Source organism: Anguilla rostrata, chromosome 19, assembly GCF_018555375.3.
Source record: "Anguilla rostrata isolate EN2019 chromosome 19, ASM1855537v3, whole genome shotgun sequence".
Lineage (NCBI taxonomy): Eukaryota > Metazoa > Chordata > Actinopteri > Anguilliformes > Anguillidae > Anguilla > Anguilla rostrata.
Genome location: NC_057951.1, coordinates 9128396 through 9153740, shown reverse-complemented (window position 1 = coordinate 9153740; position 25345 = coordinate 9128396). Strand labels below are relative to the sequence as shown.

Sequence of the window (25345 nt, the reverse complement as noted above, 5' to 3'; positions counted from 1 at the left end):
TCATGCAGCTCATTTGGGCTTTGCAAAGGGCCACAGAAATGCACCATCAACTGGGGGGGTGGGGGGGGGACAGGCTCCCGGAGAGGAAATGAGATTGAGGAGCTTTGCCAAGTTTTTAAATCAAAACACCGAGCGTACATCAGCCCCTGACCCTGAAAGCATCGATTCATACACAGCTAATGGGCTACTGTGGGCCTCCTCTTCAGAGTGTGAGAAATCACTGAAGTATTTACTTTGGGAAATGCTCGAAGAGCGTTGTTCTGCAGAGCTGGCCGCAGAACATCGACACCCCGCAGCTGACTTGCTGACTTCATTACAACACGCTATGCTCATTACAACACGCTACGCTCATTACAACACGCTACGCTCATCACAACACGCTACGCTCATCACAACACGCTACGCTCATTACAACACTCTACGCTCATTACAACATGCTATGCTCATCACAACACGCTACGCTCATTACAACACGCTACGCTCATTACAACACGCTATGCTCATTACAACACGCTACGCTCATTACAACACGCTATGCTCATTACAACACGCTACGCTCATTACAACACGCTATGCTCATTACAACACGCTACGCTCATTACAACACGCTACGCTCATTGTTCCGCTCTGTAACCTTTTTGACGGACTTTTCTCGCCAGTCAAAAGGTTTCAGAGCTGAGTAGCAAATGTCACACATGATTATATTACCCATGTGACAGTTTATGCTGTGACTGTTTTGGATTGTACACTGTCCCTGATGATGAATCAGCGTTCTACAATCTTACACCATGGAGGGCCGAGAGTATGCAGGTTTTTATTCCAACCAATCACTTCACCTGCTGATTTCACTAATTAACTCCCTCCTCTCCAGTTGAAGGTGAGTTAATGAGCAAAATCAGCAGGTGTAGTGATTGGTTGGAAGATGCATAGTCCCGGGCCTCCACGGCACGTGATTGGGCAGCACTGATGTAAGTCAGTGAAAGCTGTGAGTGTTAAGGCCCTGTTGCTCTTGCTTCGCAGGTAGCCAGCTGAAGCGCACGCCGCGCCCTCCCCCATGTTCGGCCCGACACTTCCATGGACGGCAAACGGGGGCCGCCCGCTAATTCTGACGCCTCCGGCAGCTCGTCTCTAAGGTAACGCCGCTCCCGCCGGTGGGACGAGGGACAGAGAGAGAGGGAGAGAGAGGAAGAGCGAGCAAGAGAGAGAGAGAGAGAGGAGGGATTTTTAAAAAATGCCGGCCGGGCTTCGGGCCTTGCTCCTGATGGCGCTCTCCAGGGGAGTGGTCCTGCTGTCGCCGGGCGACCCCGGCTTCGCCCGCAAGGACATCAAGATCGACGGGGACCTGGTGCTGGGCGGGCTCTTCCCCGTGCACGAGAAGGGCCAGGGCATGGACGAGTGCGGGCGCGTGAACGAGGACCGCGGGATCCAGCGGCTGGAGGCCATGCTGTTCGCCGTCGACCGCATCAACGCCGACCCCGCCCTGCTCCCCGGCGTGTCCCTGGGAGCCCACATCCTGGACACCTGCTCCCGGGACACCTACGCACTGGAGCAGTCCCTGGAGTTCGTGCGCGCCTCGCTCACCAAGGTGGACGACACCGAGTACATCTGCCCCGACGGCTCGTACGCCCTGCAGGACGGCAGCCCGCTGGCCATCGCCGGCGTGATCGGCGGCTCCTACAGCAGCGTCTCCATACAGGTACCGGTCTCCAATACCGACGCCCGCTTCGCCAGGGCAACGCAACCAGGAAGCATGGCTATAAATGCGTGCGTTTTCAAGCCTTCGCTTGCATGGATTGCATTTCATTTGTAATGCATGCTGCTTGGCTCTTTTTCTGCATGGATCTTACCTCTGTGCCACCTGCAAAACAGATGTACGCCTCCACCATTTTGCAGTTGATAGAAACATTTTCTGGGGAGGTATTTTGCACTTTGCCAAACCAAACCATTTTTGTCCATCCCTGTCAGGAAGCCTGTGTTATTGTGCATTACTGTACCTACTCTCATTATCTTAATTATATAGTTTATCACTTATCACTAATGCTGTCTAATGCAACATTTGTAGCCATGGTGCACAGTTTTTTAAAATCTAAACAGTTCCTCCTCTAACGCACGTATGCAGTTTCATTTTTTGTGTTAGTTTTCACTCACTCTGCAGATCTAAGCACAAATCACAGGAGCGGGAGCGAGCGGGTTTTCTGTTCTGGGCCGGGCAACTGTGCACATTTTGGAGGAAAATCGATTGAAATGACATCACGTCATCACTTTCAAGACCGTGCCGCGAGCAGCTCCGAATCCCGCTTCGCTCCGTCTCGCTCGCTCGCTCGGCTTCTCGACGCGAACCGCGCTCCCCGAAGAGCTCCGGAGCTCCGCAGAGGGGACTCCGGCAGCACTTAAGCCTTTTGTGCCTTTAAACCGCAGAGTAACCGCTTTATAATTCACCACTCCCGTTTGCCCTGAGAGTTCGCTGGCCGCTCGCTCGTCTGTCTGTCCGTCTGTCTCAGTCTCGGCCCGAGCGACTCTCAGCCTCCTTCCACTACTGCGGAGCTGCTGCCACCCCCAGCTAACACACAATGTCAGTGGAATGTTCAGCCAGTGTTAGGACATGACAGCGACACTGTCAGGACGTTTTCTGTGTTAGCTGGGACGTTACCCCTATCATTAGCGCATTGTCGTGCGGTCGCTTCCCAGTGAGCTCTCGCACCAGAACTGATGGAATTTGCATAAGTTTTACATAAAAGCCTCCCCTCTCTGTCTCTCTGTCCCTCCCTCTCGCCGCGCGACACAAAAGACTTCCCCTTATCTGCAACGGAATCCGTCGTTTCTGCGCTATTCTGGATACTGCTCGTCGCTCCTGGAGGGGAGCCAAGTGTACCCTGACCTCACCGCACCCTCTCAGCTCACCGCACCATTGTTACCCGTCGCGCGCCTCCTTTTATTTAGACTTCTGTTCCTGTTTGACTTTTTTTTTTCTACCTCTTTAGCTTGAGCAAATGTTTTTCTTTTTTATCACGTGCAACTGTTTTTTTTGAAGCCCCTAGACTAATTCAGGAGGCAGATGAAACTATGTAAATGTGTGTGTTAGGGCACGAGGAACAAAATAACTAAAAATGCTAACTGTCACTGTCACGATGGCTTGCAGTCCAGTTTGCTAGAAAGACATATGTGGAAACAAACAGGGATAATGATAAAGGACTACATTCATAAAGCAGCTACTATCTCTTGATCTCGAAAGACTTAATAGTGCTAAGTAGTAGTAGTAGTTGGAATAGAATTAGAGGTCACCAGGAATTAATTATATTCTATTCAGTCTGTTCCACATACCACCCAGGTTTATGAATGTTAAAAATCAGTTCATGCGCATAGCTATAGAAATACTCTCAAAAAGTGCAAAACCCTGCCTTCTGGTCATATTGACAGGCTCAATTACACCAGGCAAGATCAACAGTGCACAGAAAAAAGTATTTTGAATCCAAAACAAAAACGTATTTGACCCAGGTCTGCACTCTGCTTACACCTACAAAACCTGTATACAGTTCGGCACGTATGCCTGTGCACCGAACGCTCCCGTGGGGGGAATCAGAGAAGAGAACAGAGCGAAGTGATGGCCTATGAGCGGCGCTCAGAGCAGCTGCCCGTGAGCGACAGTCTGGATGATTGTGCCGGCAGACGTCCCGTCAGCGCCGCGAGAGTAATTAAGTCAATCAGCGTCACGCGGCGCTAATGTGGAGGAGCCACGCGGCTAATCTCACCTCACTTATCACGCTGCTTCTCGGTTGCCAAAGAAACCCCGACGGAATGCTGCAGCGTGCCAGGCGGTTCGAAAGTAAACTGTTACGACTGCCAACGGAAATCCTCTTTCAGTACTTCGGCCGGGTTGAAGCCGACAATGTATCAAAAAAAATTCAGTGGTGCCGGTACGATGGCGTGGATCAGCTTGATTATAGAAAATGTGTGTCAAAATAGAAATGTGTTAGTTTGGTTAATAGTGTAACTGGGCTGAATCAATGGCAGAGGAGAGATGTTGGACGTATTGAAAGCTTCTTGTTTCGCCTCCATTTCACAAGGCGGCCATTTTACTTGATCTTCTGCTCGGGTTTCCAGGTGGCCAACCTGCTGCGGCTCTTCCAGATCCCCCAGATCAGCTACGCCTCCACCAGCGCCAAGCTGAGCGACAAGTCCCGCTACGACTACTTTGCCCGGACGGTGCCGCCCGACTTCTACCAGGCCAAGGCCATGGCCGAGATCCTGCGCTTCTTCAACTGGACGTACGTGTCCACGGTGGCGTCGGAGGGCGACTACGGCGAGACGGGCATCGAGGCCTTCGAGCAGGAGGCCCGGCTGCGCAACATCTGCATCGCCACGGCCGAGAAGGTGGGCCGCTCCAACGCCAAGAAGTCGTACGACGCCGTGGTGCGGCAGCTCCTGCAGAAGCCCAACGCCCGGGTGGCGGTGCTGTTCATGCGCAGCGACGACGCCCGCGAGCTGCTGGCCGCTGCCACCCGCCTCAACGCCTCCCTCACCTGGATCGCCAGCGACGGCTGGGGCGCCCAGGAGAGCATCGTCAAGGGCAACGAGAGGGCGGCGGACGGGGCCATCACCCTGGAGCTGGCCGCCCACCCCGTGGCGGAGTTCAACCGCTACTTCCAGCACCTCGGCCCCCTCAGGAACAGGCGCAACCCCTGGTTCAGGGACTTCTGGGAGCAGAAGTTTCAGTGCTCCCTGGCGCCGGGCGGGGACGGGGCGAGGGACAGGGAGAGGGAGAGGGAGAGGGACAGGGAGCCGTGCGGGGCGGACCTGGCCATCGACGACTCCAACTTCGAGCCGGAGTCCAAGATCATGTTCGTGGTGAACGCGGTGTACGCCATGGCCCACGCCCTGCACGAGATGCAGCGGACGCTGTGCGCCAACACCACGCGGCTCTGCGACGCCATGAAATCCCTGGACGGGAGGAAACTGTACAGGGACTACCTGCTCAACCTCAACTTCAAGGGTAAGCCATCCTGGAGCGGTAACCCACTGAAGAGTAGAAGTTTTGAATGCTTTTTCAAAATTCTATGTCAGTGTGCTAGAACTCCATTGCTTTCAATTAGCAGTAGTGCTTGTGACTTCAGCATTAGAATGTTCAGTGTTCCATTAACAACATTCTAATCACATATTTGTGACCTCACATCTTAAAGGGCGTTGCAGTTGATCTGTGGAAACATCCCACATTGCTGCATAACTGTTAGTTTCGAATCCATTTCAGTAGTAGAGCGAGCTCTGAGGTCAGAGTGGAGCGCAGTCGTGTTTCACACCATTACGAGGCTGATTATTTTGCAGTGCTTCCCTCTGTGGGCCGTGGGCTGCGAAAGGTGCAAGTAAACAGCTCTGGCTGAGGGTTTTATGTTCCCCTGCTGAAATATGCTTATTTGGCACTTAATCCGTAACTGATAGCGGTAAAGAGGCACAAAGAGCGCCAGGCGCACCAACGGCCCTTTTAGCCGGCGGAAACGCAGCCGCGGAGAGCGTCGGAGCGGGACGGCGCAGCCGGCAGTGCCACTCTCTCTCTGAGCACCGACTTCATATTTCAAAGATCGTCAGATGGAAAGCTGCGGGGCTGCTGTCTGGTACGGTAGCGTGAGAGGCGGCGCCCGGCACCAGCCCAGCCCACGGGAGCCATATCCGTTTTCAATCCCGCGAACGCGGCGGGGGGAACTGGGACAGGCAGACCCTCAGAGGTCCCATTCTCACCCTGTAATTGAGACCGCCCTCCTAGAGCACACCAAAACACCCAGCGTCAATTCAACTCTTAACAGAGTACATACGAGTCCCCTCAACACCATATGCACTCTGTGAGAGTTAATTTAACACTGAACTGTGTGCCCGGGCTCACCCCGCCATTTTTTGTCTTCATCTCCAGTTGCAGGTAACGCCATAAATCTGAGTTAACTTCAGCTTAAAGCCGCTGAGAGACTCTGGAAATGAAAACAGAGCCGCATCATCGCTGATTGGAGCACAATTAGCAATTACGCCCTTGGTAATGGCTGCAGATAGCTGCGCTGGTAATGATGATTACCATGATGGTGATGAAGCAGGCAGAGTCAAACTCAGCTTTCTAGAGGGAACTGATGGCTTGCGCATCTGTAGGTGTTGTAATTAGGTTTTTTTTTTTCCCTGCTCGTATTGGGGGGGATGGGGAGTCGGTTAACTTAAATTGGTGTTTAGAACACATAGGTAGATATTTAAGGTAGGGCTGTCAGCTGATCAAAAATATTGTGGGATATTATTTTTTTTTTTTTCTGTTAGCTGAATGTGTTGGTATATTCATCAGATTATTTCATCTGGTGTTCGTTCCCATTAAATGACTGAATTCCACCACAGGGTCCTACAATATGGAATCTCTCAGATTCAGATCCTGGAAGTTTTATTGAAATTTTAGAATGTGTCCACCGAAAGGTTATTTTTAAGTTAGTCTGCTTGCAAAGGCAAGTAAGCCATTGATCAGCTTGTAGGTGCCACATGTAAAATTAGGCTAGTATTTACCCTGTAAATATTAGACTTTTTTCTTTCACGTTGTCTCCTGCAGCGACCTCAATCCAAAGTTCAGCTTGTAAATTTCCCTTAAAGGTCTGTGCCTCTGAGCACTGTTGGTCAAACAGGGAACTGGCTGTCGTACGCTCTAAAAACAGATGTGTTAAAAACACATTACGTCACTTTTTAACGCGCCTCCATGTCAAGTGAAGGGCAACACATTTTGTGTTACTTTCAACACAGTTTAGTGTTATAAAGTCTCCCTCTGCAGAATGAATTGTACAAAAGTAGTAACTGTGACACAAAATGTGCTGGAAGTAACGCAAAGGTAGCAACAGAAAAAGTGTGCCTGATAGCAACACATCCTTTTTTAGGGTGTCAGGAAAACGGATCAAAATAAACAGATTTTTTTTGCAAAAATAACACAGCCAGTCACAATATCTTTCAATGGACTCTTTCAGTAGGTATAGGAGGATGTTGCGTGTGCAGTTGCTTGAGCAGGAAGTGAGGTCAAGACTGTGACCGGATCTGATCACGGACAGTGGCGACGCATATTAATGCCAGGTTTTAAACGTATTCCAGCTAAATCTAGATTCAGTCTGGATATAAGATGCACGTTAATGCCAGGTGTAAAGGGGATCATCAAACACAGTATGCTAGTATACAGTACACAGTATGCTAGTGTACACAGTATACTATACAGTATACAAGACCTAGCATTACAGTACATTGAGGGACATACTGTAAAACTCTACATCTGCAGCCTCACTCAAGCGGTATGATCAGCAGAGCAAGCTACACTAGGTTTTGAACCCCCCCCCACCTTCACATCATCAAATCATAATGACACACTGCCACACTCATACAGTCTGGCTCCAAAGGCCGGACAGTCATGGTGCCGTATGTAATCTAACTGATGCTACCGGAGGAGGAGGGGGGTGGGGGTAAGAGATGGAACGGGGTCCGAGCTTGTTCAGGGGTCACTGGCAGAACGCGCACCGATGTGTTTCTGCCTCGGCGCCGCATTCTGAGCGCGCTCCGGGCAGCGTGGCGCGTCTAACGAGCCGCCCCCACGCCCGCAGTTTATTTACCCACAATGCCCCTGCCTGTCGCTCCGTCAGCTCTGTCACCTAAAGGAAGTGAGCGCCCTAATAAACGACATACGCAGGGTAAGGTCAAGCCCTGGGCAGCGCGATGCGTGTTTTTTCCCCCCCAGGCTGGATACCTCCCCTCTCAGTGACTGTGGAAAGTGCTACTGCGCTCCGCACCAGCTCCACTGCCGCATCCATCAGGGGAGTGGAAACAGGATGTGGACACGCAGGAATGGGCAGGACTAGGCTGCGCATATATATTTCATTAGTTGCCCTGCAGAAGCTTTCGGGCCGGGGGCCTGAAACCGTAGCCCGCCAGGCCGAGCCCTTCTTCCGCACACACTGAGGGATCTGTTCAGGGAAGAGTCGAGTTTGAGATTAAGAAATCTCCACGCAGCCCCCTTCCCAACCCCCCCCCCCTCGCCCGCACACTTACAGACACGTCTCGCCCTCACCCTCCACCGCACCCCGACCCGCCGCAAACGGACCAGCGCACCCGGCTCAAATACAAATCTGATCTATTCCCCGCCCCCACACACCCCACCCCCACACACACACACACGCTTACTGTCTGTGAGGGTAATGTCTCTCTGCACCAGCGTGTTACTCCTGAAGGCCGATGCACCCGGAGGGCGATACTGAGCCGGTAAAGCTGGAAGGCTCAAGGAAGCCGTTTTTTTTTTTTCCCCTGTTCTACCGCGCGTGATGTAGCTACGCGGTCCATGCAGCCTGGCCTTACAGAAGCATAGCGGATTGGTGTCAGACCTGAGGCTTTGAGCCATTGAGAGAGAGAGAGAGAGAGAGAGAGAGAGAGAGAGAGAAGGAGAGCGAGAGAGAGACAGAGAGAGAGAGAGAGAGAGGTGAATGACTCTTCATCCTGGTTTGGGGGGTGTATCCTTTAGCACTTGTGCCATAGTTGGGCTGGCACACTATTGTGCCCGACGCACACACTTCAACCCAGAGTTGTGCCAGAGGTGGCCGTAGCGTTTTGGAGGCTCTAAACTGTGTTGGAACCGCTTGTGGACCGGGGTGGGTGGGGGGGCGGGGCGGAGCAGCGGCAATCACTGATTTAAATTTAAACCGTTACTTGTGTGGCGCCGCACAGGGGTGGTTCTGACCCTAAACCACTGCATGGACCTTCTACGGCAGCACCCGGCTGTGCTGATTGCATAAGGAACTGTGACTGCGGTGATTCATGTCGATGGAGACGCTTCCGAGAGGGGGGAAAGTCATGATCATCGCAAGGAAAGAAAGAAGGAGGAAAACAAAATAAAGAATGAAGTTTTTTCTCGAGCACCGTGCCACGTGTGTAAAGATTCGCGAGAGGAGTGAGAGATCCTGAGATCCGCAGCATAACAGTGCCGTCCCCCGGGGTGTGGATTTCTGGCTGTGAAATTACTGAGACAGATTGTGCTTGATGAGACCCAGAGTGGGTGTAGAGTGCCAGCAATAATAAAAATTTCAAAAAAAAAACAACAACTAAATACGCTACCCCAGAAGCTTTTGTTTGCCTGGCAGGAATTTCAGCCATTTTGCCCGACTGCCTGCATTTTCTTTCCCCGGCCTGATATGTGGAATTTGGGAGGACCACCCGAACAGGTGGAAAAGATGAACTGAGCGTTTAGCCGCGACGGGCATCCAGCTACATCTGCCCGCTGATTCCTTTAGGATAATTTGCCCTGATTTCTTTCTACTGAACTGCCTTTTCTTAACAAACGCCAGCATATATATATATTTCTACCTAAATAAAATCAGGCATGATTTCCCCGATGAGTAAGTACACACAGAGCAACTGAAGCATCCCAATAACCATGAATCTGCTCTGAATCCCAGTCTTAGGGATCAGCATTTTTCTCCATGGGGGGTGATTAATTCCCAGTAATAATGAAAGCCCCCATTTCCTGACCTTACAAACCTACGTGGGTGTGATACAATGATTTACGATACCAAATTCCAATTAGTCACGGGGCCGATTACACGGTACTATTCAATAGATTATTCAATTTGCTCTTCATCTGCGATATTCACGTTTCTCTAGGCAACATTATGGTTCGACCGATGCGTGAGCTCAACCCGTCTGATACGCGTAAACGCGCTGACCTCCTGTGTGACACGCGCTTAACAATTCACCCTTGACCTCTGCTCCCTGGACACGACCTTTGGGCAGAAGCTCAGAAGCTCTTTTTTTGCATTTACAGTTTGTCAGCTACAATTAGTACCTGCCTGCGAGGCTTTACACAACGCTGGATGAGCCAAAGTACAAAAGGCCCACGCTTGGGAATTTGACGCGAACAAACAGCCAGGAGTTTTAGCCAGCCATTTGATCAAATATTCCATGAATAACATTAGAATCTTAACATCTTCAGCAGAAACAGGCGTTTCTTCTAATTGCACACTCGGTATTAGCCTTGAATAAGAAATATGTATTCTGACCTGTTGTGGGGGAGGCAGGGTGTTTAAATCTACAAATCAGCATTATTATTATGCAAGCCATTGAGTAATGCATGGAAACAAAGAGTAAAGGCATTAAGGAGAGCAGTTCTGTTCATTTACGCTGCCTCTTATTTAAGAAAAACGCAGCTTTGTACAGCTTGGTATTTTTTAATGACAACTCATAGCCTTGGGCTGAACGGTGGTGCAGTGGGTAGCGAGAGAAGGTCCTGGGTTTGGAACCAGTCCCTGTGCCTTTCTGTGTGGAGTTTGAATGTTCTCAACCAGGTACACTGTCCTGGGCCCTGGAGGAAGGGGGCCCAATGGTCTGTGAACTTGGGGGCAAATATTATCATCCTGGGACCGGGAATAATATAATAGAATTTTGTCTGGGGCGTGGGAATTTCACCTGCCAGTCCTGTTCAGTCGAGCGATAAAGAAACAGCACAATAGCAGGCCTCTGGATGAGATTAGAACCTGCAAGCCCCCTTATTTAAAGTCAGTTTATTCTACATGTTTTTCAACTTTGGCGTCACTTGAAGTGAATTTTCTTTGTTTAGACCGCAACCAAACCCCCCCCCCCCCCCCCAAAATGCCCCCGAAGCAGCCATTGTAAAGGCTGGCTGGTTGTCAGAAAGGATCCAAAATATCCTTTGCTGTGCAATAAAACTGCCTGGGCCAATCAAAAACGTGCACTAAAACTGAAAATAATGTTAAAAATAAATAAATAAAACCCCAGGAATGAACTATCCCTTTGAGCAGAGTACTTCACACAGAGCGTTCCCTATGAAGCGTGGAGGGCAAAGTGGGGGGCTTTGAAGTGTCGACAAAGACAGAGTTTCTCTTTTTCTTTTTTACTTCTTTCCTCCCTACAAGCGGTTAGATTTTTTTTTTTTTTAAATGTACTTACACCAGGCTCTGTACCAGCCGCTCTCCATCAGAAAGACGCAAGAGAGGAAAAGGAGATGGACCGAACTGCACATCATCAGCGAATAATCTCCTGTTGGGGATTGCGTTTGTATTGTCTGCCATTTTAAAATGCTACTCAGGAAGCCGGGTAAAACCTGGCTTTTGTGGACGCTGGGACATTCACATGTAAAACAGAAGGATTTACAGACAATCTGCTCACAAACACAAAGGCATTTTCCCCGCTTAAAGCAGCTCTGGGTGTTTCTCAGTAATGCGATGTTCCATTCAGCTGATGTACTGAGCTGGGTATTAAGCAGTGTTAGCTCCTACGGCCAGATGCTATACATCTATTTTACAGTTTGCTATTTACTGTACAGTTAAATGGCTGATAACCCGACACACATTTTATGAAATGTAAGCTACGATGAATGGCATTCTTTCATGGGGGTAAAAATCTGTGTTGTTATCATATATTTCACTGCAGAATTTTCATGTCACTCCCATTGTGTTATGGGACTTTCTTATAAACTTATAAACGCTCATTCTGGCTACTCGGGAGATGTCCCATGGGCAACATGTTGAACGGTTTGGGGGGGGGGGGGGGAGATGCCGTGCCCTTGAACTCCGTCAACAGGTGCAACCTCACGAGCTGATTTCTCCGCCATCCACACGGCCTGCCAGGGCCAGCTCTAACACGCTCAGCCCTCTCCGCCGAGGCCAGGCTGGCAGGACTGTTTCATTGTAAATACAATGTGTTAATTTCCACCCACGTCCCCCAAGGCCTGTGTGTTGCCTGTGAAAATGAGCTCTATTTCCACTATTAGATCTCTGTAGTAACAGAGTGCACTTTAATTGGGTTGCACTAATCCCAGTCGGGGCCTAACCTGGCTGCTCGGTCTCCCCGTAGGTCAACTGGTGTGGGGAAAAAAAAACAAAAAAAAAAAAAAACGTGCAACGCTCTCCAGCTGATCGCTCAGCCAAGACATTCCTGAGGGTTCAAACGTGAAATCGTTCACTGTGATTTGGGATTATGAGCAAGAGTGCACGCAGCAAAATGTTAAATCGGCTGTTACCACTACGGCCAGAGTGGAATCTGTTAGAGGTGGATCAAGACTGTTACAGTAGCGCAGTACAATACAGTACAGTACTGTAACCAACGCTGGTACATTTTACTGTGCAAATATATGAAATAACTGTGAGGAATGAAATGCATATGAGTATACATAATGAGTCATATTTTACATGAGGACAAAGGGCCATAAAAGTGACAAAATGCAGCATACAGTATGCGCATAGTAATCAGCAAAGTAATCTGGCAACGCACTGCATTTCACTCTACCATTTGAGCACCCAATAAATAATAAGTGCAATTGTGGTGGAAATAAGTTACTTGCAAGGGTATTTGTACGGTTTTCTACCTTTGTCCTCTGTTGAGAACTGCGACCATTGGATTCCCTGAATTCATTTACCGAAGCACAATCTTCTTTACTTTTTAAATCTGGCATCATCTTTGTGATTTTGGGGGGGTAATCTGAGCCTCCAGTTCCAACTGATAATTACTATATCAGTCCTCAGACTGGAGGGGGTAGGAAGGTGAATATTTTAAACATTGTTGTGGGCAGCCTTCCACAACATCACTGTAGTAGTATTTTATTTACTGTACTGGGAGCTGCCGCAGAACCACCCGGGCTTTGCTTGGCCCTCCTCCGCAGCCCCCCCCCCGGCCCCACGCCCAGTTCTTACCTCCTCTCCGGTGAGTCTTTTCAGGTGTAACACGAGCCTCCGTAAGGGTTTCTCTCCATCAGTAATGGCCAGACATCACTTCCTGAGGAGGACATTACGTTACTGTAAAATATGTATGTACACATGCATGATGCATGATTACAAGTATACACATTTGAATGCATACAAATATATATTTTCTGTGCATGTATGAGGTATAATTTTGGTTCGGAAGCACTTGTATAGTATGAGGACATATGCTACATTTTAAAATAATGTTTAGCAGGCACCAGTCCAAGACCACTTACATACAGTAGCATATGTGTTTTTATATTATCCATTAGTGCAGCTGGATGCTTACTGGGGCAGAACAGCTTGAGCGATGAAGGTAATTTAAACTGCAGCCTTGAGGTAACAAGCCAAATTCATTTGCCATTATGGCCTATTGTCTGTGCATACACACATACACAGATCTATAGGATAGAAGCCTCGTGAAATTATATATGTCTGTGTTTTGTGCTATCCCAATCAAAGTTACACCTTTTTAGCCCAGAGCTTTAAAAGGCTATAGCCGTACAACAGAGCCTGGCTTTAAGCACAATTGATCAGTTCCTGTTCTTCAGTTTCACTTAACGGTATTGCCTGAAGGTAGATGTACACCTCTCATATGTCGCGCATGTGTCAAATTTTAAAAAAAAATCCACGTAGCGGTTGTGTATATAGGTAATTGGATTTCCACTGGTTTTAACAGTCGCTAGTTTTTACGAACCTCCGCAGGTAAGCCTAAGCTTTAGAAGAATACGGTCCATTACATGGGAGCTACTTCATGAAGTGTCTACATTTATATTGGGAGTTGTAAAATAATGGCCAAGTGATGGCCCGTTCTTGAACAATTCATCGATACTATAGTATTATGTAATAGCCTAGTAGTACCTAGTTATATAGAATATTTTAGATTCCGGTTTGGGAGTCACCCCACTGCTTTGTCGAACATTAGACTCAGTATCTTAAATTAAAGCTCTAGTGGTCTCACCCTGGGTCAGGAATGAGTCAGGAATCACAGCTTTCATTTTTCAAGCGAGGTTCAGGAAGACTTCAATGAGATTTTTGAGCGCATCTCTTGCGCTCGAGCGCATGTAGCTCGCGCTAAACATAACTGTGAGAGCGTCACAACTGAGTCTCGAGCCAGGAACTCGCACACTTTGCCTATAATGAAATGTGTTATAATGTACTTGTATGACCGCATGGGTCTCTACACCAAAAAAGGTAGGGCGGAAAATCTTTTGTTTTATAGATTTGGGAACAAGAGTTTGATTTTGCGGATTGAGCTGTCACACAATGCAACGTGTAGTTCTAGGTCTATATTACAGTCTCTTATGTACCAATGTGCTCAAACGTCTAACACGTTGGCTATGGAAATATGGTACCTGTCTGGTTTTCAATAACTTTTTAAAAATAAATTTACTGGGTCGATATATTTTCATTCTCCTCACAAAATGCCCAAGCAATGCCAACTTGTTTCCTCTAGCCGACGATATTATTTTCACTAATTAATGTTGTGCCTGTGCTAACATGAAATAATTACAGTTCAATTCATCTTAAGTAGTGCTACAACTTGCTGGTTTTTACTGTCTTAATTGCCGGATGATGTAGGTCTTCGAGAGCATAGATGTAATTTGGTATGCGTGTGTATGTGTGTGTGTGGATTTAAATTCTCATTGGCTCAGGAAATGGCTTTTTTGAAGTTCCGACATTATTGGCGTTACGATGCTGCCATCCAGCGGTAAATACTCCGTAATTAACAACAGGTGAATTGGTGTCAGAACTCATCCTTCAGTAAGCGATTTAAGGGAAGTCAGCTCTCCAGTATTATTTGACTTTCCAATAGATCGGTATCTACGAGTCACAATAGCACAGATATGATCGTGAGAACATGGACACCTGCTTTCTTGACATTTTGTTAATGTGTTTGTGTGCATGCTTCGGTATTTATTGGATTGCGTGTCTTTTTACTTGTTAAAGCGTTGCCCTTCTAAACGTGAACAATTTCTTCATTGTCAACACATTTTATTCAAATTCATCTGTCAGTTCTTTAGCTTTCCTTTTCACAGACAGACACACATAAGGGAGTGATCTTTTTTTTTTCTTTTTTAAAAAAGAGGCTCTTACTGTGAGCATCATCTGCACGTGACAGACAGAGAAATTATAAAGAACAGGAGGCAAGAGGGAGAAGTCAGGAACCTCAGATGACATCACTTCGGCCTGTTCTGTAGAAGGAGCCAGAGGCTTCCCTCGAGTCATTTTTCCATCATCTGTGCCTAAGATGGAGTCTGGCACCAAGCTGGCAAGCTGGTCCAAGTGTGACAATCATGGCCTCCGTCCAGAACATAACAGGAACAAAAATCGATGGAGGCAAAGAGGTCACAAGAGAAGCTTTCTTTTCGTCAAAACTAAATTTGGTGCTCTCCTCTGAAAACGTAAATGCTGTGTGATGATTTCCCAGATCGGAGCTAGCGAGAAGTTGTGCGCCATACGACGGCTGTAACAATGCTGTAAAAAATTTATTTCAGAAACAGATTGTTTTGAAATATGAAATATATTGTGCCGCTAATGAGCCATTTAAAACTGGAACAGCTGTAGCATGCTTACACATCCAAGCACAGTACCTGCTTTGAATACCCATTTTAGAATACCAAGAACCTTCAACTATACAGTGGCATGGCATACTGTATGATTTACAAATGTACTGCAGTGGTCATCAAACTGGGCACTATATTATTGCGACTGTATGACGCTGACATTTCTAAACATTGAATTAGCTGCTTTGGATGTGGCAAGGCTCGGATAAAGAAGATAATTGTGTTGCCATGTGCTTGTGTGAGCCAAGGGACTTGAATCCTGTTTTATCCTTCGCTACAATCTTGAGCGGTTTGGCATGGATTGGAGGGGCGGTGGGGGTGGGTGTAGGGGGACTTCTTGTTTGATTTTTGTGACTGCCAAATGAAAAATTGACAACTTCTAAAATTACACTGCAGCAAAATTGAACAGGTTCTGTTTCATTTGTGTTCAGTGTAGTAGTTATCGACCTCCTGCGAGACAAATTATTCAGCTTTTCTATTTCGGGCTTTCGCTGGATTTATATTTTGTCAAGAAAACTAGTAACCACTTTTGAAAGTAATTTGCTTTTCAGCAGAAAAATTTAAATTCATTTTCATGAGTAATAATTGAATATTCATTTCAGTTTTGGTATTTTTTCCCCTGCTTCGCTTTTGGAGATAATGCAATGCCATATCTTTCAGTGCTCCATCGGTTCTTACTATTACATCATTTCTCCAATTTCAACAAAGAAAGGTAACATTGATGAGACGGTGCTAAATCGTCTTTATAGGACTTGGGGGAAGAAAAAAAAAACACCTCATGTATATATTTAGAGATAATATAGATATTCAATTTAAATAATAGATGTGAAAAGCATTCTCTCAGTCTCTCAGTGACAATAATACTGGCAGCAGGAGTGGCACGGTGATTTATGGAGCTCATAGGCACAAAAACTCTGACATGGCTCCCCAGAGTCGTTTCTGTCAACTGCTCGGCCAGGTTCAAATCATAACGGATCACCAAACCACCACAGTGTAGGAGTTCCTAGAGTTCCTTTGGTTTCTGTGAAAAGGAAATGTGTTGACGTTTGGGGCTTTAAAAAAAAAGAAAACGAGCAAAGCATTTGTACACGTGACAGTGAATTTATAGAATCGATCCCTTACATGCAGTGATCACCCACGCTTTTAAAAAAAAAAACCCAGATAAATCTCTGAAATATATACGTAGGTTCTCACCGGACTGGCTCGCAGAGTTTAATTTCCAAGCCTCCCCTGGTGCTGCCTGTCTCTCCTGGTTCCATTAGCTGCAGACCCACAGGAGCGCATTGTCCTGACTCCATTATAACACGCTGTCATCTTTAATCAGAGGGGAGAGGCCGTCAATAGCTTCAGCACCGTCTGCCTTTCAGAAAATTTTCTGGTGCATTTTGGCGCAATATTTACAAAGAATGAAAACCAAGTATAATTACTATATAAATCCTTCTCAAGAGATTTGAAATGTTTGAAAGAGGGGCAGGGTTATTGAATCTGTATCGCTGTTACATCCCCTGCCTCTGCTGGTCTGGGTAGTGCAGGTGGAGGTAATTACCTAACTGCTTAATTGCCTGATTGCCTCCACCTGCCTGTGGCCCAATACAAGCCCAGTAGTATGAGGCAGGGGAGATTTTCTTTTGGGGCTTTTGTGTTTGTGTAGAGATGCTTTCTTTGGAATCTTCTTTCAGGTTTCTTTTATGTGTGGTTTGTAGTTTTTGTGAAAATCATTTTGTTTGAACTTTGTGGGTTTTCCTTTGTTTAGTTTGTTAGTTGTTCTAATAAATGTCTGGGTTTGTGTTTTTAAATCAAGTTTTGGATTGTGTTTTTGGTACATTGGACTTGTTGTTGCGGCTTTTCGAGCCGGGCCGTTACAATCGTGCATGAAAAACATGAAAAAGGATGTGCAAAATCTCATAAGCTGTATCACACTGTATTTCACATAAACGGGAACAAATCTATAGCCAGTCTTTCGTCAAGTGGCAGAGTCTCTGATAAAATTCATGAGATACTCTTTAAGGAATTGACTTTTCCTTGAAAGTACGGGTTGAATATGCTATGCACACCCCAAGAGACCTACACTTACATATATAAATGAATTAAAATCTTCCCGGGGTTGGTTTGTATATAGAAAGCCCATCCCAAGGTAAATTTAGACTTATTTGTATGCATTTAATATTTCATTTACCTCGGGTGTGTTTCTCTCTTTCCCTTCAGCACCTTTCTCTCCTCCCGGGGTGGACAGCGTGGTGAAATTCGACGCCTACGGCGACGGGTTGGGGCGCTACAACATCTTCAACTACCAGCAGGGGGCGGGGAAGTACTCCTACGTGCAGGTGGGGGAGTGGGCGGAGTCGCTGAGCCTGAGCGGCGAGCTGATTCGCTGGCCGCGGGAGGCGTCGGCCCCGCCCACCTCGCAGTGCAGCGACCCGTGCGCGCGCAACGAGATGAAGAAGATGCAGGCGGGCGAGTACTGCTGCTGGATCTGCACGCCCTGCGAGGACCACGAGTACCTGGCCGACGAGTTCACCTGCGCCCCCTGCGGGGCGGGCCGGTGGCCCCGCCCGGACCTGACCGGCTGCTACGACCTGCCCGAGGACTACATCAAGTGGGCGGACGCCTGGGCGGCGGGGCCGGTCGCCGTGGCCTGCGCCGGCTTCCTCAGCACCGCCCTGGTGGCCGCCGTGTTCGCCCGGCACAACGACACGCCGCTGGTCAAGGCGTCGGGCCGCGAGCTCTGCTACATCCTGCTGCTGGGCGTCTTCATGTGCCACGGCATGACCTTCTTCTTCATCGCCAAGCCGTCGCCTGCCACCTGCGCCATGCGGCGGCTGGGCCTGGGCACGTCCTTCGCCGTCTGCTACGCGGCGCTGCTCACCAAGACCAACCGCATCGCCCGCATCTTCGGCGGCGGCGCCAGGGAGGGCGCCCAGCGGCCGCGCTTCATCAGCCCCAGCTCGCAGGTCTTCATCTGCCTGAGCCTGATCTCCGTGCAGCTGGCGCTGGTGTCCGTCTGGCTGCTGCTGGAGGTGCCCGGCACGCGCCGCTTCACGCTGCCCGAGCGCCGGCAGACGGTGGTGCTCAAGTGCAGCGTGCGCGACTCCAGCATGCTGCTCTCGCTCTCCTACGACGTGGTGCTGGTGGCGCTCTGCACCGTCTACGCCTTCAAGACGCGCAAGTGCCCCGAAAACTTCAACGAGGCCAAGTTCATCGGCTTCACCATGTACACCACCTGCATCATCTGGCTGGCCTTCCTGCCCATCTTCTACGTCACCTCCAGCGACTACCGGGTAACACAGAATCTCTTTTCCTGACACAGTAACATGTCCGGCGTTAATTCAACTCCAACAGAGTACGTAGGAGTCCAGCAGGGACCCAATGTTCACTGTAGGAGTTGCTTTAACACTGGACACTTTACTGTCAACCACTGTGAAATAAACCTGACACTAACTTAGTATAAAACAGAACATAAGTGTATAATGAATAGCCACAAAATAGCTTGTTTTTTTCATTGTGATGAAACTGCAGGGAGATATACCTTCTGTTCCTTATTGAGAAAACAACCAAGCCCCCCAAAAATAGAAAATCTTTTAAAATAGCATTTTCTACATTATAATACTTTGGCGGTATCCGACAAGATACATAGCATTAATTTCGCCATCTACAGTATGTAATCTGATCTTTCCCAAGACTGTTGTTTGCCCTGCTCGACGCCGATTCGCTGAGTGAAACCATGTGAAACCGGCGCGAATAAATGTGTAGTTTTGAAGGCCACAGTCAACGTAGCAAAGTGAAAAGACCATTTAAATTACAGGAGCTGGTCAACTCCAGGGAATACTTGAGAGAGTTGCTGATGCAAGTAGAAGCCCTCCATTGAAATCCTTTAAAAGTCAAACGTATTCACGCGCGGTGTAAAAAAAAAAAAAGAGACACAAAGGCTGCCTCATTATGCCGCTCGCCGGTGGAGTGTGTTTAATGCCGGCTTGACCTCGCAGTACGAGAACGGCGATTATTCAAGAACAAGGAACAGCACAAGAGCGCTCTGCCCAGGAGCCAAAAAGCCAGCGCGACAGTAATTCGCACTGAATCACATTTTGCTTTGTAGTCGCGGCTTGTGACCTTCACAGGTGAAGACTGGCCTAACAGACGTGGGTTTCAGTTGAACAGGCGTGGGGGGGAGGCTCAGGCAGTCTCCGTGTTAGCTAATTGCCCGAATTGCCTGTTTTTTTTTACGGTTTATACTGTTGTTCTCCGCCACTTGCAAAGAAACTTAACGCCTCCGCCATTTTGATTTTAGTTTACAGGTACACTTATCAGGGGAGGTATTTTTGTGACTAATGCGATAGTGCTTTCCTTTCCCGTCAACTGACTGGGAGCGTGTCTCACCCCCCCCCACCCCACAGGTGCAGACCACCACCATGTGCATTTCGGTCAGCCTGAGCGGCTTCGTGGTCCTGGGGTGCATGTTCGCCCCCAAGGTCCACATCATCATGTTCCAGCCGCAGAAGAACGTCACCAGCCACCGGCACAACCCCGCCCGGTTCAGCGTCAGCGGCCCCGCCACCACCTACTCTACTGGTAAGCCCCGCCCCCCCCCAGGAACGAGCTGTCCGTCACACACCACGCACGCATTATAAATACCTATTTAGCGTTTAGTTCATATGTAATACTCATTCGTTTATATAATTTATTTGGTAGGGACAATGCAAGTTAACATAGTACCACTTCAACTCGTTACCAACAAGTTGATGTAACTGATGTACCGCACACAGATTATAGCTATTGCTAGTTTCCAGCTCCTACGGGTTTTGTATGGTACCCAGTGAAATGTCCACTCTTTAAACTCTAGCAGTACGTACGAGTCCAGTAGGGACCTTGTGCACTCTTTAAGAGCTGATTTAACGCTTAACATGTTTACTGCGTATACACCTCCATGCCACGCGCAAAAGCAACCGGTGCAACCATTTTATGATTGATTATAGAATTTTGGTAGCCATTCGCCCATTGAAAATGTCAAAGCGCTCAGATTTGGGGGCAGGCGTGGACATCCTCCGAGCTGTGTTCTCATCCCTCCCCCCCGTTCCTTTCCCCAGCTTCCGCGGCTGCCCAGTACGTTCCCGCCATCTGCAACGGGAGGGAGATCGTCGACTCCACCACGTCCTCCCTGTGACCTCCGTTTGACCCCTGACCCCTGACCCCAGCCCTTAGACTGTTAGCGAATTTGCACATATTGTGCACCTCCTGTGAACTAGTACCATTTATGTAGAAAGTGTGTATTAAATTATTTTTAAAGGCTGTACATAGTAACTGACATTGTTGTAGAGAGAGAGAGAAAGAGAAAAAAGAAACATTTCTAGGGGTGTTTTTCAGGACTTTTTTTGATAGTTTTATTATGCGTTGTAAATAACCATGAACTCCATTGTAAAAATTCATTTTTCTGAATGGATGTAGCAGGCAACCAACTCTCTGCTGCACTGGAAATACTGAACAAAAGATTTTGGTCTTTTTTTTTTGTAGGCTTCATTGTTATAATTAAGTATATGCATTTATATGTTGTATATAATATGTACATTACTTTTAACTGAGGGTTAAACAGCACAAGTTGATGATATTAAAAAAATTGACAAGGCATAAGAGAAACCTGACTGAAATGCCCCATTAACTATTAACCAGTCATGATCATGGATAATTACAATATTGCCACAAGACCACAGAACAATAGCAAGCAGTCACATGGTAACCTGGGTCATGTCTTAGGCTAGGGCTGTTAAAATCCAGTCTCGAAGGGCCACAGTGTCTGCAGGTATTTGTGTTTACTTTCAATCAGTAGCCAATTAAGGCTTTGAGAATAAGGTGAGTGTGGACTCTGTAGCCAATTAAATTAATGACTTGTGTGTGGAGACACCAGCAGACACTGCGGCTCTCCAGGACTGGAGTTTGACACCCCTGCCAAAAAAAATGAAAACAGAGGTTGGCCTGCCAAATTTAAATGTGACCTTTAGTAAAAATTTGAATATTTAAAAAAAAAACTTAAAAAAAATGGCTTTTTGTGCCTTAACTTGTGTCTCGTAGTTTTATACTGAAGCTGTGTTACATCGTCAGTCTGTACGCATATAGAATGAAGAGACTGTACTTCTCCTTTGTATGGGCTGGTTTGCATTTGCGCTCGATTTTTACGCTATCGCTTATTTTTTAGAGAAGCAGGTGCGTCGGTTAGATTCAAATTATGCCGACTGCTGCTCAAACAACGGGCGAAAGAGTTGTGAGGAAAAAACGTGAATGTCTGTGTTATTAATGTCAGGTATTTATAAATGAAAACCTGTTGAAACTAGTCTTTAGAAGTGTCAGTTCTCAAACAAGGCCGTTGAGACAAAACAAAACCTGAGGCAAGAAGAAAACACGCAAATAGAAGAGTTCCCAAAGCCATTCACATTTATTAAATTATCATGACAACAAATAACAGTTATAAATAGTCTTGACATTACTTTGTACAACTCAGCTTTAAAGTACTACACGATACAAAAAAATACAAAAAAAAGTGAACGTTGGTACTTGCGTATCGGGAAACATCGCCCTTGAGCTGTCTGTGAATTGTCTTCCAATGAATCAAGCATTGTCAAGCAGGGGCAAAGAAAGGGTCTTTTAAAACTCAACCGGAACGCCTTCCCTTAACATTTTCCTGCATATTTTTCACGGCAAGGAACCCAGCCAACGCACAACGCTGTCACAATGTTACCGGAACGTTTCGTCAATGTTATAACATTGCCACTACATGACTGCAAAATTGTGAGACCGTTTTGTGTTAACTGGGTTTTGTGTGACCTAATGACGACTAAATTGAAAAAAACCTTAAAACACTCATGTCAGTACTGAAAAATTGTCCTTCGCTGCGTAGCATTACTAGGGGGTAAACTCAAGCCTGACATCCTTGTCCTGATATGCTTTATGAACATTTCCAAATGTTTTCATTAGTCTGTAAATGACAAGAGAAATGCCTGTATTTGTAATGTGTTTGAACAAAAAACGAAAAACACGAATAAACGAGTCTTGGATTCTGGATTATGTAAAGCGTTCTCAGGCCCCATATCACACCATGCATTTCATTTATGCGGAAACATCTGAAATATTAAATTCCTTATTATGTCTGTTCACTCTGCTCCCAGGAAATACAAACCAGGTTTTTTTGGTTGCCATGGACACCTGCCGGGCAGAATAAGTCATTTGCCCACCAACTGCCAGAATTTGCTTGGGAATGAAGCCCTGAAGTGGGGCTGGCTCTCAAGGCGGCCTGGCGACTGCCCAAGCGCTCCCCAGACAAAGCCAAAGAGGTTTTGAGCGGCAACCCCGTGAGTTCCGTTGGCTTGAAACCTGAAAGAGATGCGCAAGATGGCGCAGACCCTGGCCTGGCGCCCGCGTACATCCAATAAAGCATTTGCCGCAAAAATGTGCCAGGAGTGAGGGAGTTAACGGTAATGGCAGATAAGCGTTTTGGCAGCACTGCACTTTCGCGTCGGGTTCGATTCTGGCACACGGGAAAACCAGGTTCCAAATTTCCCCAATCGATAATGGACAAAGAAAAAGTGAAGAGAGAGGACCCTGTGCCATTTCAATCTTGCTAATCATGCCGCCACAGTGCAACGCCCATGATATGTGCAATAACAAAGTGATGATATCATAATAAATGTTAACCAATTGCTGTTCATTATTAATTTTTTCTTGTCTCACTTATTTAAAATGTCAGAACAAAAGTGCTGGGTATAAATTAACAAATGGCTCATATCTGTTTTACTATGAATTGAAAGGTTGGGGTGAATTCCATTTCTTATGTAGACGACATTATGAACTGATCTTACTTTCTTTTCCTTCGATGACATCACACCTTCATAAAAAAAAGCAATTCAGGGATTGTGAAGGGTTGGGGGGGGGGGCTAGTCCTTCCCTTCTGTGAAACAGTGGAAGTCTGTAAACTGATGAAGCAAAGCTTTCCAAAATGCACCCCTTTCAATGGCTATTTACGTTTGGGGAGGACAGGTGGAGCGGAGTGCTTTCAATGGTTCTAAATTAGAGGGTTTCGTTTTTTCTGGATGCTATTTCTGCTGAATTCTCCACGAGGCAGTGCCTCAGGCCCCTAGAGGAACTCTAATGGGCCCGCGGCCCAGCTTTAATGGAGACTATCACGGCAGCACTGGCCTCTCTGTCTGGCCCCCCAAAAACACAGGTGCTTTGGCTAAAAAAATTTAAAAAACGAGAAAACAGGATTTTGACGGAGTAGGAGAGCATCAGGAAGCCAAGACCTTTAGCACGTGCAAAACCTTTTAGCACGCGCAAAAACCAATAACATCACCAACGATTGGTGGTGGTGTTTGTTTTGCACCAATCGTTGGTTGTGTTATTTAGTTCTGCGTGTGCTAAAAATGTTTTGCACATGCTAAAGGTCTTGGTAAATCAGGCCCTGAGTGTGTAACGTGTAGTCAGATGTGATGTCAGCACAGTTCTGCATCAATGGCTCAACATGACAAAACGCACCCGGGAGCAGTTATACTGACGGAAATCGATGCACACATGAGAGATTAAGCAAAATCAGCGTGACTAAATGTGCCGCCATCACAGCATCCCAGATCAATATTTTACCCACGGTTTTCTGATCGGATTTGACGGTGTCCGCAGGCCTTGGTTCAGGCGTGGATGTTTTTCGCGTGAAATCACCACGGAAACAGTACACGTTTAACAGAGGAGCCCCTTCCGCCATCTTAACACAGTTAGAAATGCATTGCTTTTCACTTAAACCAGGAAAATACTGGTCGGGCTGTGCCCAAAGGCGTAGTGTAAGCCCAATCATTCTCAGCCACGTTTCTTACCCACGTTTCTTTTATGTTTGTCAGTCATTGGACGTGACAAACATAAATGTTTTCATCGCCACCTTTGATTGGCTCTCAAAAGATTTTTTTAAAAAAGGGGAGGGACCCACAGCTCAGCAGTTATCTTGCCATCACACAGAATCATAACACAACCCCAAACGGAAAATAACAGCCAATTGAAAGTGGCACCGGAATGCACGTCCGCCATTTTGTACCCAAATATTTCAGTTAAAGCAGAGTTCCTCCCTCCCTCCACCCCTGCCCTCTTCCCCCTACCCCGCAGTCTCACCACTGAATCCTCCCCTTCCGGAATTTTCCATTTCCCCCCGCGGTGATGTGTTAAGGCCTCCAGGAATGGTCATCTCCACAAGCTGAGTTCCGTTTTCCGAATGTTGTCGACAGCATGGCTTTTTTTTTTCTTCTCTTCATCGTCTTCTTTGCAATCTCTCTCAGCGCTCTTCCTCACCCTCCCGAAAAACATCTCCCGCCAAGCTCCTCCTCTATCCCCACACCCATCGTTCTGGCTTCGAGGACTTCAGCTGGACAGACTCACAGCTCTCTCCGTTTCCCTGGAAACAAAAGGGAACAAAAACCCCCCTTTACGCTGACCACCAAGTCACTGCATTATATTATATATATAATATATACATATTATATATGCTATTTCCTGAGGAGACCCCCTTATCCTGAGCAACTCACTCAACTATTTACACGCTGTCCAATTTAAAATGCTGCAGTAATGCCTCTGTACACGGGATCTGCTGTGCATGCTAGTTTTGTTAAATTGAAAGGCTGGAAACTTAGCACAGCAGTACAGAGTCATCACAGGCAACACAACCAGACCACTTCAACTAGCCACCGCCACACTGGCTTCAGCAGCAACGACGACCAATCAGAATAATGGTCGCTGGGACCATTGATTGACCAAATCGATGAAAAATGAATCAGCTACTTGGTGGTCTCAGATGGCATTAGAATTGATCAGAGCCACCTTTGCACGATCAGCAGATTACCATGCAGTCCCGCAATCAAAATGCACATCTAATTGCCATGAAAATTGATTAACTGGAATTAAGTTTTGCGCATAACTGGGAGAAGAGTGTAATTTCAACAGCAGCGGCAGCCGGGATCGACATTTCTGTCAAGCGTTCGAGCTGTGAGGCTGTTTCATAAAGGACATCGCTCCTCTGTCGCCTGT

At 47.1% G+C, this 25345-nt stretch overlaps 2 protein-coding genes across 2 annotated transcripts in view; one reads left to right on the top strand and one right to left on the bottom strand.

Annotated features, from left to right (window-relative positions):
- The window catches only part of LOC135246117 (metabotropic glutamate receptor 3-like), a 35734-nt gene extending 15110 nt beyond the window's left edge, over positions 1–20624 (top strand). Inside the window, exons 3-7 of the mRNA XM_064319646.1 lie at positions 1021–1696; positions 4102–4990; positions 17507–18579; positions 19693–19867; positions 20383–20624. Coding sequence (XP_064175716.1) covers positions 1232–1696; positions 4102–4990; positions 17507–18579; positions 19693–19867; positions 20383–20459 — 2679 coding nt within the window. The 5' untranslated portion in view covers positions 1021–1231 and the 3' untranslated portion in view covers positions 20460–20624. The remainder of the gene's footprint in view (positions 1–1020; positions 1697–4101; positions 4991–17506; positions 18580–19692; positions 19868–20382) is intronic.
- A 1079-nt stretch (positions 20625–21703) lies between these two features.
- The window catches only part of LOC135246114 (endosome/lysosome-associated apoptosis and autophagy regulator family member 2-like), a 31843-nt gene continuing 28201 nt past the window's right edge, over positions 21704–25345 (bottom strand). The window contains exon 22 of the mRNA XM_064319645.1: positions 21704–24716. Within this exon, the coding sequence (XP_064175715.1) occupies positions 24648–24716 (69 nt within the window). The 3' untranslated portion in view covers positions 21704–24647. The remainder of the gene's footprint in view (positions 24717–25345) is intronic.